The 14,716-nt window shown below is 43.4% G+C and overlaps 1 protein-coding gene across 4 annotated transcripts in view; it reads left to right on the top strand.

Moving 5' to 3' along the window:
- The window catches only part of NUGGC (nuclear GTPase, germinal center associated), a 51,887-nt gene extending 38,692 nt beyond the window's left edge, over nt 1-13,195 (top strand). For all 4 annotated transcript variants that reach the window (XM_028114332.2, XM_028114333.2, XM_028114331.2 and 1 more), the window contains 6 exons: nt 2,185-2,342; nt 4,076-4,214; nt 5,278-5,386; nt 6,063-6,199; nt 8,218-8,308; nt 12,057-13,195. In XM_028114332.2, coding sequence (XP_027970133.1) covers nt 2,185-2,342; nt 4,076-4,214; nt 5,278-5,386; nt 6,063-6,199; nt 8,218-8,308; nt 12,057-12,196 — 774 coding nt within the window. In that variant the 3' untranslated portion in view covers nt 12,197-13,195. The remainder of the gene's footprint in view (nt 1-2,184; nt 2,343-4,075; nt 4,215-5,277; nt 5,387-6,062; nt 6,200-8,217; nt 8,309-12,056) is intronic.
- Nucleotides 13,196-14,716: the final 1,521 nt, after the last annotated feature.

Raw genomic sequence — 14,716 nt, 5'->3', positions numbered from 1 at the left:
AACTTTCCGTGGCCACATATGGGATCCACATCTACCACAGGCCTGTCTTCAGAGCCTGGATGCCCAACCCCTATGCTTGCCTATTGCACCTCCCCAACTGTAGTCTGCAAACTATTGCAGCTACTTGTAATTGCCAACCAGTCATGTAGTTTAAAATTTGTCAATCCCCATAAAGTAGTGAAGCTTGGTCCACAAACAGCCAGCATTACCTTGCCAGGTCCGTAGTGAGCCTCCTTGGGAGCAGATCCTCCAGCCCCATTCAGGTGACTGACCCCAGCCAATGCCTGATGGAGACTCACGGCGGAGCCCTGAGCCAGCACTGGCCAGCTGTGGGGAAAGGTCAACCCAGACATGAAGTCTTTCGACACCCTCCCCACACACACAAACATAACTTGGCCACATAAAAATGGGCTTTGGGCCTGGAACAAGAGATAAAGGAGCCCTCAGCCTGTGTTGGGCTTATCGCCTTGCTTGGGAATATTGTTCTCTGCTATATGCTCAGTGAGGACTTCTTTGTTCTGCTTAGTATAGGCGTCCAAGGCCCTTAGGCAAGCTCCCAGTTTTCTTTATTTCGGATTCCGGGTCCTTGTACTGCACACAATGTGGGATGTATGCAGGAGCGTCACCCGCAGTAGCTGTGGTGTGGGTCTGCTGGCCGTAGGGGACCCATGCATTGCAAAAGCTGGATCTTGTGCACATTTTTTCTCCTCTTGCTGCCAGTATACACTGTACCACCTGAGCCTAGTGTGCAGATTGTCTGTTCTCGGTGACCTTGAATCATGCACTTGTCTCTTCTCTGCCTTTTAACCTTAGACGCATAGCCTGGCTATCTTGTGAACCGCGAAACAGCAGCCACGCCATATCTGAATTCCTGACCCACAACGCTAGTGAGCGGTACTCAATAAATGTTTTTTGTTGTTTTAAGCCATTAGGTTTGGGGTAATTCATTTCATAGCAATAGATAAGTAAGTCGCTCCGGGGGAGAACGGCTTCTGTATGATGCTAAAAGACCCCAGATCACCAAAAGTGAGTAAGTGCATTCTGCGAAGGTGAAGACACAAAATGGAGACCATTCCTTTGGTCTCCATGAAAGGAAGGAGCAGTTCGGCCATCTCCAGGCCTTCACAAATTTTCCCGTGAACTCTCCAGTCTCATCAGTTCTGTAATGGCGTTTTTCTCGGTGACTACAAACATATCTGAGGTGTCTTTTATAGGCCACTTTCCTCTATGATCAGAAATTTGGGCAAACACTTATATGCTGACATCATATCATTACATAACATAGTAAAATAATCTAAAGTGTGTAATAATAAGAGAGTGGTGACATGAATTAGGTTATATCCAGATGATATTATATTTTGTGGATATTGAAATAATTTTTGAAAGTATTTGCAATGAATTGAGGAAATGCCCATGTTATAATATGAAGTGAAAGGGACAGAATATTAAAACATATGTGGTATGATGCCAATCATATCTTGCAACACAGCCTTGCACTTGAAATAGAGTTCCTTAAAGCATATATCATTGATCACAAGAACCTCTACTGAAATTTTGGTCAGTGCCTATATATTTTTATTCTCTTTACTAAGGATTGCCATCCAGGTAAGATTTATCAGTGTCTCTGTGGCTCTCGCTTCATTGAATTTTTTTGCCTCTGATTTGTCAATTCATTTCTCTGGGAAAAAAAGTATTATGAAGATGTACAAATCAAATTACATTTCATTAGACATGTAACAAAAAATATTAAAAAACAACTTGGGTCTTGCTTGGAAAATCTGAAACCTACACCCCAGTAGGGTCGTAGCACATTTACATTTAAAAATTGCTCCTTTAACAAATACGCCAGATGGTGAGAACATCAGGATGGATATGACACCGTGCCTGCTTCCAACAAGCTGCTGTTCGGGCAGAGAAGCGCAATGAGTAAACAGACAATTATAAGCTGTATGAGGAGATCATGATCAAAAGCACAGGGTTCTCTGGAGCTTGAGGCATGACCACTGTGCCCTCTGTCTAGCTTAAGCATGTGTTAAAAGATCATGTCGTCCCTCCTCTTTCCTGTGATCCTTGGTCATAGGCTTTGGCCAAAGGCAATCTGATTCTGATCCCATGACATTCTAGTTAACGTGTACTAACTAGAGTAATGTACTAACTCTACTATCTTATTGTTTAATTACCTAGAGGAGTAGAGGAAACCAGGGTTTTCACCAGACTCTGAAAGCTGTTTGCCTGAAAAATGGCATCTATGCCTCCAGGACCCTCGCAAGAATAGATCTGAACGAAGCCATCACTCAGCCCATCTATGACCAGATCGATCCCGTTTTTGGAGGCATTTTTAGGTAAAGGATTCTTTCTCTTGCTCCTTCGTGAACAAACAACTGAAGAGCATTGGGCCCGAGTCTCATCTCTAGAAGAATTTGTACTTTGGATCTGGAAGTGTAAAGAGTAGCTTGCAACTTGAGGAGGAAAGCTTAGTCTCTGGCAAAACACAAAAGCCTTCTTGGTTTGGTTTGCTTAATTTCTCACGGTGACCTGGAGTGCAGATGGAGATGTTGCTTTTAGACTAATATTGTGATTTCTAGTATTTTTCAAATATCTCATACATGCAGCAAGGGATACATTTTCTTGTGGATCAGAGCCCTGGGCAGGTTATTTTGATTGGAGAGTGTGGAGTTAAGCAAACACATGGCCTTTATAAATTTTCCTGAATGAAAAAGGCAAAGAGGCTGACCCATGACTTTGTGTTTGTTTTTGATATATGGCGTGCTCACTCACTCACTAGCTGTGTGAGCTTCACGGTGCCTCCTTCCTTCCTTGACCTTCAGTCCTTTTCTCCATCAACAGAAGCAGACTCTCCTCATCCCCCAGTGCAGGAGCCTACCCCCAGCCCCCCTCTTTCGCCTCTGGCATTTCGCCACCTGCTGCTACTTGAACCTTCTACCTTTGCTAGATTCTTACTCGGTGTTCCCCTGCCCTGCCCCCATCTTTCTTTAAACTCCTTTGGGATCATGCCATTCCATGTACTCTACCCCCGTTTACAAGTCTATAGCATAAACTCCAAATTCCTTAGAATGGCATTCAAGGGGCATCTGGGTGGCTCAGTTGGTTAAGCGTACGGACTCTTGATTTTAGCTCAGGTTGTGATCTCAGGGTCGTGGGATCGAGCCCCACATTGGGCTCCATGCTTGGCAGGGAGTCTGCTTGGGATTCTCTCTCTTTCTGCCCCTCCACCAGCTCTCTCTCTCTCTCTCTCAAATCAACAAATAAAATCTTAAGAAAAAAGAATGCAATTCAAGACATTCCACCTGCCTCCAAGTGGCCTTCCCACTCTCTCCCCAACCTGTTTCTCAGTGCCAGCCTCTGGCTCCAGCCAGCCTGGAGGGTAGCAGGGAGCAACTGAGATGTGCCAGGAGCGGTGCTAAGCACTGTGCATGCATGATCTCATCAGATCCTCTCAATAACCCTCCGAAGTGGCTTCTGTCTATAAGGGGACAAGATGAGATTCAGAGGACTGGATGCAGCTTTTCCAGTGTCACTCAGCTCACAGGTAGAGAGCCAAGATCTAAACCTATGCCCTCTCCTCTATAACCTGCTGCTTCTTACTGTTGGGAGGTTCTGAAATTTCGCTAACTATATTGTCCCCATGGGGAATAACTCCTCCTCCTTTTTGCTTCCCCAAAACGTCCCCATCTTTTAAGATGTAGTTCAAGTCTCACCCTTTCAAGTGGCAACCCCCTGGCGGTGGGGAGACTGACTTTTGAGGTTGAACAGATCAGTGTCCAAAGCCTGGCTCTGCCACTTACTAGCTGTGTGGCTGTGCACCCATCAGCAACCCTCTCTGAACCTCCGTTTTCTTGTCTGTAGAATGGGCATCACTACACTGGTTTCAAAGGCTTTGATGTCCAGGACCTGGCACAGCACAGTGCCTGGCCCATGATAGGAATTAGATTAACTGTTGGTTCTCCTCCCCCTGGCTTAAAAGCGAATAAAAGGGGGACCAGCTAGTTCCTTCTTCATTTTAGCCCCACAGCAGCCACTGTTGTCTCAACATTTTACTTTGTTTCTTCCGTAGGACTGGAAAGCCCACTGACTCCACTTTGCTGCCTCACATAGAAGCTTTTAAGAACTCTCTGCAGGAGAAAATGATGGAAATTGGAGTAAGAAATGGCTGGAAATATGATAGCTACAAAAAAAGTTTCCTGATCCAGGAGGTGAGATAGTTGTAAAGGGGAGAGAGGGCAGGGAGGTTGGGCTGTGGCTTTCTTCCCAGCAGGAGTTTGGAGGTGTTATGGGTCTCACCCCCCCCTTGTGCCCCTGCAGTGTCCAGGTCTGGGCATGTCTCACAGCAGGTGCTCCGGGACACAAAGCACAGTGCGATGGCGGTGGGGGGGGGGGGTTGGAGCGGCCCTGAGACTGCCGTGGGGGTATGGGGGGCGGGACCCCAGGCTGGCTCTGTGCCACGGGAGGCAGGAAGTGCTGAGGTTGGAAGGAGACTCGGTGCCTAGGAAGAATCTTCAAAGAATCCTGAGATGTACAAACATCTGAATGTGCTTGTAACACTTTCACTACCCTATCATTTTTGCCAATACTATGAAGTATTATCCAAAGCAGTGAAGCTTAAAGACGTGTCATTTTTTGCAGATCATTTTCAATTTTTGAGTAGTCAAGATTCTTGTCTGTGAGCCATTTTCCTGTAGGCTGTCTTAGTCTGTTCAGGCTGCTGTAACAAAATACTGTAAACGAGGCAGGTTATAGACAACAGAAATACATTACTTGTAGGTGGCTGGAGGTGCAAGGTCAAGGTACAGGCAGATTTGGTGTCTGGTGAGGGTCCCCTTCCCAGTTCATAGATGACTGTCTTTTCACTGTCAAATCATATGGTGGAAGGGGCAAAGGAATTTGCTAGAATCTCTTCTGTAAAGAGAGCCTGGGGGCTCTCTTCTCATGACCTAATAACATCCCCACCTCCTAATGCCATCACCTTGGGGATTAGGATTCTAATATCTGAATTTTGGGGGACACGGGCATTCATCCCATGGCACAGGCCCAGCCCGAATTACATAGCAACACTAGAGAACAGTCCCTCTGCCTCTCCCCTTCGGACAAAGTTCCTGCCTATGAGGAACTCACAGCCTAGTTGAGGAAATGGCCTGTGGACAGCCAAGCATAATACAAGGCAGAGGGAAATGGTGACCACACACGGGAACAGCAGGTGTTCCCTGCTTCTATCAAAGGAATTGGCACAAATGGCCTTTTGTTAACGTGGATTTGCAGATAAGCGCCATCCTCGGAGGCCTAGAGGATTACATCCTCAGAAAGAAGAGGAGGATCTATGAGTCTCTCACCACCTCCGTCCAGAATGACCTGAAGCCCTGTTATGAAGGTGGGGGCTCCGGAGGGCAACCCGTCCACTCCTTCTGGGGTCTTTCTGGTCAGCTTTTCCTTCGGCATCCTTTTCTTCTGCTTTCCCCTCAGAGTATTTGTCCCCCTGTATCCTAAGTCCCTCTCAGACTCTTACTCCACAAATTGAAAACCAAGTAATTGCAAGGGTGTGGGGAGAAGTGATCCGTGAGTCATTTTTTTATCTGTGTGTTTCAGTGCTTTCTGTCCACCCTTTCCTTATCTATTCGTCTTGCTTCTCCTCTTCTTGCTGCATCTCAGCTAATTAAACTATAAAATCCCTTATCCAATTCTCATTCTTATTCCCTTTAATTATTTGTAAACCCCCTTTCCAGCTCCTTCTCGTTTTGGCGGTCCCATTGTTTTTTTCTGGTGGGGGGCGTTGGAATTTTGTAAACTTCTGCTTAATTCACTCATTAGATTTTCTGAATAATAGTTATCTAAATATTGAGAGTGTTGATTTTTTTCTATCATGTGATTATTAAACAATTTCCACTGTGTGGAAAATGGTGCTACATATATGAATACGTGTGTGTGTGTGTGGATGTATACCTATGTTTGTGTATATATATTTTTTGTTTGCTTGCTTTTCTTTCTGATGCTAAAGATTTCTAAGCAAGTCTTTGCTGTGGTGTGACCGCGGCTATCATTTTTGCCAGAGGCAGCTCAGATCGCTGGCAAAAAAGCGTGTGAGAGAATGAAAGATGTCATCAGAAGAGGGGTGGACCGGCAGGTGGCCGAGCGCATGTTTGAAAGGGCTCAAGAAAGGATGCAGCACCAATTTCAGCAACTGAAGGTATACTACATCCATAGTCTGGGCCCCTTGGGGGAGCCAAAGAAGCGGGTACAGAAGATGGGAGAAGTAGTAGTCCTTGGGGCCCATGTAGAGCCGATGCCTTCTGCAGAGGGGGCCCAGCCCATGCCCATGGCCAGGAGAGAAGGCCAACTGTCACTGGCCATTGTCCCTTCATGGCCCCCGCATGCTAGTGTTGGGGTCTCTGTGGGGCTGTGACATCAGGAATGCAGCCCCTCCGCCTCTCTTTCACGTCTTTCCTCTTTACTGGGTCATCAGTAGAACCACTGTAATAGTCAGATGGGGGTCCTAAGCTCTTGACGTACATTAGCTCGTTTAACTCCCCCAGCAAGCCTGTGAGGTAGGGACTATTGTTCTCATTTTACAGATAAGAAAACTGAGGCAAAGAGAGAGATGTAGCAACAGGCCCCAGAGCTACAAAGTTGCAGCGCTAGGATTTGGGACTAGATAACCTGGATCCAGGGTCTCCGACAATAGCATAGTCTCTAGACAGAATTTTCTTTTTTTAATGAGGGAAATGTCTAGTCTACATAAAATAACAATCAATAAATAAATGCCAGTAAACTATTATAGGTCAGTCAGTTATGACACCTAGGAGAGATTTAGGTTTGACTCTCTTTATCTCAGAAAACAGTTCCTAACAATTTCCTTGAACCTAAAGCATCTATCAAGGACCCTTGGGCCATCTTGTCTCAGTTATAAGTCTCTTTGCACACCACCACCCTCCCAAGTAATAAAAATTCTTTGTTTTAGTCCAAGCCACTGTTGGCCCCTCCTGGCCACGTGTGTTCCCAAATTCTTCTGCCTTGGTTGGGACCTAGTTGACCCTCTCCTAAGCAGCTAAGGAACCTGGCTAGTTTTTTCCATTCACCTCTGAACCAACCTACTTCCTGAAATGTTTCCAACCTGCTTCTGCTCGGCCCTGTGCCTCCATCCCTGCCCCACTGCAATTTTGGAAAATACCTTTCTCCACAATATGAAGCATATAATTTCTCTTGGAATAGGCTAAGAGGCATCTCGTTTGCCAGTAGCAGTTTACTCTCTGTCATTTAACATATTGTCATAGTCTACAAATACTTGCAGATAATTGGCCAAACCCTACAGCACCCAGTCCCCATTGGGTACATAGAAATTGGCCCTTAAGGAGCCCCCCAAAAACAACTCCACTAAAAAAAAGTGATTTTGTACATTGACCATGTACAAATGGTAAATGACAGAAATGTAGGAAGTTGAAACTGGGCGAGGCCACATAGCGTCCCCATTCCCTGATCTTATGGACAAGGGGGCTGATGGCATGCGTTAACTAGCTCAAGGCTCACAGCTAAAGCCCAAGGATCCATAGCTTAGGGTTCTTGCCTTGGTATGTTGAAGAAAAAAAGCTAGAGTCAGTAGATCCAGGCTTAAAACGAGGCCATGTCAGGCTAGAGGGAAGAGTCAGGTATTTTTCAAAGGTAGTCAAGATATGGTTAGAAGAGGGAAAAGGGTTTTCATTGGTTGCGGGACTGAAATCAGAAAGAAGGCATATCTCAGGCAGCTGCGACGGAGAATCAGGAATGTCAAGTATGGTGTGCTGCATAAAGCAGGTACTCAATAAACATCTATCTAGTGACTAAATGAACAATACGATGGTGGTTAGTGACCAGCACTTTTCCTCTTTTTCCATCTCTGCAATTGTTGTTCTCTCCTCCCACCCCCACCTCCATGAAGCCTCCTTAGCTCCCGATTCAGTTGGTCAGCACCAGAGCTCCAAGCCCACATGAGTCTTGACAGGCAGGAAGGGGGGATGCTGAGATGAGTGGGATGCCCCAGAAATGTTGCCCTGCTGACGCCCGAGCCATTCGCTGTACTCTAAGGTGGCCCACTCTTGGAATTGACTTTGATTTTGGCAACGCCAGTCTGTACACTGTCTGGTTGGGGGATTAGGTGGGGTTCCTTTCATAAGCTAACCTTTTCCCCTGGGCTGTGCCATCCTAACAGAATGACCATGCTTTATTGTACAGAATGGAATCACGGAGAAGGTGAAGGGCAGTATTGCCACCATGCTGACCCTTGCTTCATCCCAGGGGGATGGTCTCTACAAGGAACTTGCAGGTAAATACATGAAACTTTTGCATAAGCTGTGACCTTGCAGACACCCCTAGCTGTGGTTGCCCTTTCCTGGATTGAAAGAAATCAAGTTAGGAAGAATTTCCGGGGCATGGAATGGAGAGGATCATGACTGCCCCACCCTTGTGGAGCACTCACCGGAGACCACGCATTATACTCGGGCTTTGTGTGCAGCATCTCATAGCATTCTCATGTTAGCCCTCAGGGGGAGATGGTAATGTTCCATTTTGCAGGTGCAGAAACAGAGACTCAGATTCAAGAATGTGCCCAAGGATCCATAGCTGGAAAGTGGCAAATTCAAATCGATGACTCCGTTCTGCAGTCTCTATAAACCCATTCTTTGAAGTAGATACCTTCTCATGAAAAGCCTCGTTTTCTGGTGGTGGTGGAGAAGGGTTTCTCTTTGACTACCAGGAGGCTGGGGATGCATTACCAGCTGCCCATGCCTTGTTGCATGTAATCATCTCTCTTCCATGCCGTGTGCTCCCCCAGACCTCCTGGTGTCAATCGGAGAGTGTAAACGAATGCAAAAAGCAATTGGGAAATATCTAGCTAAACTAAAAACGCATGTATCCTTTGGCCCAGCAATCCTCCTTCTGGGAATTTAGCCCATGGTACCCTCATACATGTGCAGAATGGCACATGGATGAAGTTATTCAGGGCAGCATTGCTTATGTCAAACATTGGAACAACTCCAATCTCCATCAGTAGAGTCCTGGTTAAGTTAACTTAGGTACACAACTAGTGGAGGACCGTTCAATGGTTAGAAAGAATAAAGAGGCTTTTTTCGTACAGAGTAGCGGTATGAAACCATCTCCAAAATATACCATAAAGTGAAAAAAGGCAGAGTGAAAACCTGTGTGTAATATGTTGCCATCTGTGAGGGAAGAAAAGGAAACACATATGTATATGCATAAAAATCTCCTGAGATACACAAGAAACTGGCCACACTGGTTGTCTGTAAGGAGAGGAACCTGGAGCCTGAAGCACAGGGAGGGTGGGAAGCTTATTTTGTACTCTGTATGTTTTGTGCCTTTTGTTTTTATTTTTTTAATGATTTATTTATTTATTTTAGAAAGAGAGAGAGCGTGCGTGAGCATGAGTGTGGGGGGAGGGGAAGGAGCAGAGGGAGAGGGAGAGAATCTCAAGCAGATTCCTCACTTAGTGTGGAACTCGATGCGGGGCTCAATTCCACAACCCTGAAATCACGACCCTGAGCCAAAATCAAGAGTCAGTCACTTAACTGACTGAGTCACCCAGGCACCCCTGTTTTGTGCCTTTTAAATTTTAAACTGCGGGCACAGTTGCCTGCTGGAAAAAAATAGATCTGATGTCATTACTGTATGTCACCGAGTATGTCACAGTGAAAGTGGTCAGAGCTATTTCCAGAGTAAAAGCCACATTGCTCCTTCTAAGCATCTGTCCTACACTTGTCTCTTGCTCTGGAACTTATTATTTCCCATCTCTGGTTGGTGAGACGGACCTCTAACCTGTTCCTAATGATCTCTCAGGAAGGTGCTATAACTCCCTCACCCTATACTTTATTGAACTATCTCTTGACCTTCCGAATAGGTCTTCATAGGAGACTGTTACAAGATTAGAGTCATCCAGTTATGTCTTCTTTAAAGAACTCCTGGGGCGCCTGGGTGGCTTAGTTGGTTAAGTATCTGCCTTCGGCTCAGGTCATGATCCCAGGGTCCTGGGATTGAGACCCGCATTGGGCTCCCTGCTCAGCAGGGAGTCTGCTTCTCCCCCTTCCTCTGCCCCTTCCCCGCTCTCTTACTCTCTCTCAAATACATAAATAAATAAATACAATCTTAAAAAAAATAAAGAACTCCTACTCACCAAAGGTTCTCCAACTGTCCAAGTCTCCCACACAGAAAACGTTCCCCTGAATTTGATGTAAATTGCTCCTGCCACAATTTGAGATCATTTCCCTTTCTTTCCATTGATAGCAGATATATACTATGTAGGGAGTACTGTGCCAGAGGCCAAAGAGGTCTATAATAGTCCCTGCTCTGAGTCTTACCTGCTTGGTAAAACAAGATGTGTTAGCATGTAAATTAAATTAGTAGATAGTATGCATTCACTGCATAAGTGATTATAATTACCTCCTAGGTACTGAGCAGTATTCTAGGTGTTGAGGATACAGCAGTGGACCAATAAAGACAAAAATCTCTGCCTTCATGGAGCTTACAGCCCAGTGGGCAGAAGGCAGGCACTAAGCAGAACAATAAATAAAATATGTGATAAATGCAAATGGAGAAGAATAAAGCAGAGAAAGGGGAGAGGGAGGGCTGGGAGTGGGAGACATGGTGATTGGGGAAGGTCTCACTGGGATTGGAACATTTAAAAAAAAACCTGACAGAAGGAACACACTTGACCACCAGATTATTCAGAAGACAGTGGTTATTCATGGCCAGGATGTTGGGGAAGTTTCATGTAATCTGGGTCCAGGAGTAGAGCCTGAAATGATAGGTTGGATTTATGAAGCAGTGAGGAGAAGGGAGACTTTCCAGACTCAGAAGCAAGACAAATAGACTCAAGGTTCTGATTCCCTTCTTGGTCATGAGTCCCATCGCTGACCAGGCTCAGGGTGGGTGAGTCTAGGTAATGATATGGAACATGTAGAGCCAAGGTGGATTGGAAAGGCATTCAGGAGAAATGCCAGAACCAACCTCAGGGTCAGTCTGAAGTGTCCCTTCAAAGAGGACTGTATTAATCAGAGTTCTCTAGAGAAACAGAACCAATAGGGTATGAATATGTGTGGATGGATAGATAGATGCTAGATAGATAGATAGATAGATGGATAGATAGATAGATAGGTAGATAGATAGATAGATAGATAGATAGATAGATAGATGGTAGATTTATTTTAAGAAATTGGCTCATATGAATGTGAAGGTTTGCTGAGTCCAAAATCTGATGGGGGATGCCAACAGGCTGGAGACACAGGAAAGACTTGAGTTCAAGTCCAAAGCAGTTTGCTGTAGAAGGAGGAAGAGCTAATGTTGCTGATGACGTCCAAAGGTGGTCTGCTGGAGAATTCCCTCTTGCTTGGGGGAGACCTACTTTTGATCTGGCCAGGCCTTTACCTAATTAGATGGGGCCAGCCCACATTGTGGAGGACAGTCTGCTTTACTCAAGGTCTGCTGATTTAAATGTAAATCTCATCCAAAAATATGCTCACAGAAACTTCCAGAATAATGTTTGGCAAAATATCTGGGCACCATAGCCCAGACAAGTTGACACCTAAAATTCACCATCATAAGGATATAATTTGATTGCCGTTCATGAGGTGAAAACCCAAGAGGCCAAAACAGAGCAAATTTACCTAGAATGAGAACTGCTAGGAGCAGAGGGTCAGGGGAAGGAGAGAGAAGCCTGGAGAGGACTTAGGGAGGTTTATTGTGTGGTGGGCTTTGGATCTCCTTTCATTGAGCTCTTGTGAAGACTTAGCAATGACCCAGTGATCTCCTGGATCTTTTTATGTGTAGGTTTGTGTTTCTTTTGAGGGTGACCCCTATGCTGAGATAAGCCTTAAGGTAAGAGCAAGACTGCCCAGTTTGATCAGGTTTTTTTGTAAAATAAATTGATCGGACTATCTGATCTCTAAGTTCCATTCCAGATATCACATTCTGGGAGAAGTGATGAGGTCCTCAGGAGAATTGTTTTCTGGGGACATTTCTGAAAATGACACTAACTCCTGATGCATACTTTTGCTCTTCTGTAGATGTCAAAAGTGAATACAAGGAGATGGAAAAGCTACACAGAAGCCTGAGGGAGGTTGCTGAGAATGCGGTACTGCGGAGGGGCATGCAAGATTTCCTTCTGAGAATGTCCCCAAGCAAAACTGCTCCCCCCAAAGCATAAATTTAATTCTTAGGGCTTAGCACCAAGTAGATGAAAAACAAGCCTGATGCCAAAGAACCAGAATCACTTCTGTTTTTAAAAATCTGATAAAGAACATCTTCTAACTGTTTGGATTTGATATACAATATAAAATTCAAAATATTCTTACTTCTGGCATCAGCTATCATTTCATTTTTATCTGATAGCCAAAAAGAGTCATCTTGAGTCCCTAATGGAGTTCTAAAGTTTTAGGTATAAGAAACTCATGCTTCAGCAAAGAAAAATAAACATTGAAAAATAAATATTATGGAAAAAAAACCATTGCAAAATAAAGCTTTAGGGACCCAATTCTATTTCCCATTTTAATACTGATGAGACTTTTGGGTAAGGAGGTAACATTGTGCCATGGAAGCAACATGGGTTTAAAGCCAGATGGACGAGAGACCCGGCTTTCCCACTTCCCGGGAGTGTTATTTAAGATCAGTACTTCTCAAACATTTTGATCTCAGGACCCTACACTCTGAAAATTTATCGAGAACTCTAAAGAGCTTTTGTTGCTGTGGGTTGATATTTACGTATTCAAAATTAAAACTGACAAAAACTGGAAGCAATTATTTACTAATTCATTTAAAATAAACTTATTGTATATTAATATAAAAACATTTTTATGAAAAAAACTATTTTCAAAAAATTTAGCAAGAAAAGTGACATTATTTACCCTTTTGCAAAGCTATTTTCTGGCTTAATAAAAGACAGCTGGATTCTCTTACCTGTTTCTGCATTCTGTCACGATATGTTTTTGGTTGATGTATATGAAGAAAATACAGATTCACACAGATATAGAGTTGGAATGTGGAAGAGTATTAATAGCCTTTTCAAATAATTTCTGGATATTCTTCTTTGATAATATGATCTTGACAAAAGATAGTTTCTTAAAGGCTAGTTGCAGTATAGAATCTGAAATCACGTTGGTGAACTTCTTCGTATTCTGTTACATTAAAATACATTTCTATCTCACAATTTGAATGTATCTTTACCAATGCATGATTGTGTGGCATCAGTCATTTTGAAAATATTTGTTCGCTGAATTAAGCAGATCTTCTGGTATTTCATTATATAGTATCCTAAAAAGTCACACTTGTTAATATCTCTACCAACTTAACCAGGAAAGTCTTGAAGTATTCTTCAAGAAGCTGTCAAGTTCATGGAGGCAGATACAAGTTTTATAAAATCCTACATTTTTTCCTAAAAGTTTATCTTATGATTGGCAACAAATATTGTCAGTTACTTTCTTTGAAGTGGTAGGTTCATTTTGATTAACCATAGTTTGTCTGTCAGTTATTAATTCAAGTATAAATAATGTTCTATGGGGAGAAAGTCAAATTCAGCTGACAACTCAATCATACAAGTGTTTTCCCTTGAAGTAGTAGAAGTGCCTTAAGTGTACTGCCCTTTTTGTCACACGAAATGACAAAATAGCATCTTCTTAAGGATCGATAATTAATGGAACTAATAACTTCTGTTTCATTAGGGACATTCTTAAGTGAAACTTGCTTTTTTTAAGACTGAAAGTACACAGTGAAAAAAAACAGTAGTTACTAGTATAGTTTGGTGCCACAGCCTTGGTTCATGCGAAGGTGCAAGTGGTTTTGCCCACCTTTGTTTTTAAATCTTTAGTGCAAGTGTCAACATGGTAAAAAAAAAAAAAAAAAGCAAACAACATCTTAATATTATCATAAAAATAGTCTGACCTAGGAGACCCCCAGAAGTGTTCCAAGGGCCACACTTTGAGAACTACTGGGCAAATTATTTAAACTGTTTGAGCTTCGGGTTATTTACCTGTAAAATGGCAATAATAGTAATACCTACCTTGACACTGTTAGAGTTGTCAGGAACTTTGAAATCATGCTTAAAAAGTATTGACACATGGTACTTAATGGCACTTGATAAATGGTTATTTTGGGGCAGAATAGGGGTGGCATGTTTTAACGGTTGTTTGTCGGGAGACTTGAGTTTTGATCCCACCTCTGCCCAGTACTAATATGACCTTTGACAGTTCCTTAACATTTCTAAGGTTTCATTTCCTCATGTACCAAAAGAAGGAAGTGAACTGGATGATTAAAAAAGTCTTTTGCTGCGTTGAAATTCTAGGATTTAAAATCTTTCCATTTTTATTTTAATGTTTTTTGTCTAAGTAAGTAAGATAAAAAAGTATTCATCCATGTAGATGGGTCTCAGTGGGTCTCGGGTCCTTTTCATTTTAAACTTCTAAACACACACATTGCAGTTTGTGTAGTTTCACTTTTTATTTTTCAAGTGAGGGATGTGGAGGACTTCTATTTCCAGCCATGATGGAGTAACAGGGACCAGATTTACCCTCTGATGTTAAGCTACTAAAAAACCAACCAAAATTTGTGAAACAACAGTTTTCAGGTATAGGAAAATAGTATAGGACAATGATCCCTGAAAGAAGGGAGACAAACAAGGTAAGCCCTACAATTGCCCCATCCTGCTGCCTAGATAGAGTTTCCAGGCCACTGT

The sequence above is a fragment of the Eumetopias jubatus genome, unplaced genomic scaffold, assembly GCF_037043125.1.
Source record: "Eumetopias jubatus isolate StellerSeaLion01/CBP00866 unplaced genomic scaffold, mEumJub1_p1.0 scaffold_2, whole genome shotgun sequence".
NCBI classification, from domain to species: domain Eukaryota; kingdom Metazoa; phylum Chordata; class Mammalia; order Carnivora; family Otariidae; genus Eumetopias; species Eumetopias jubatus.
The sequence above is the reverse complement of the archived record's forward strand: the minus strand, read 5'-3'. Positions and strand labels throughout refer to the sequence as shown.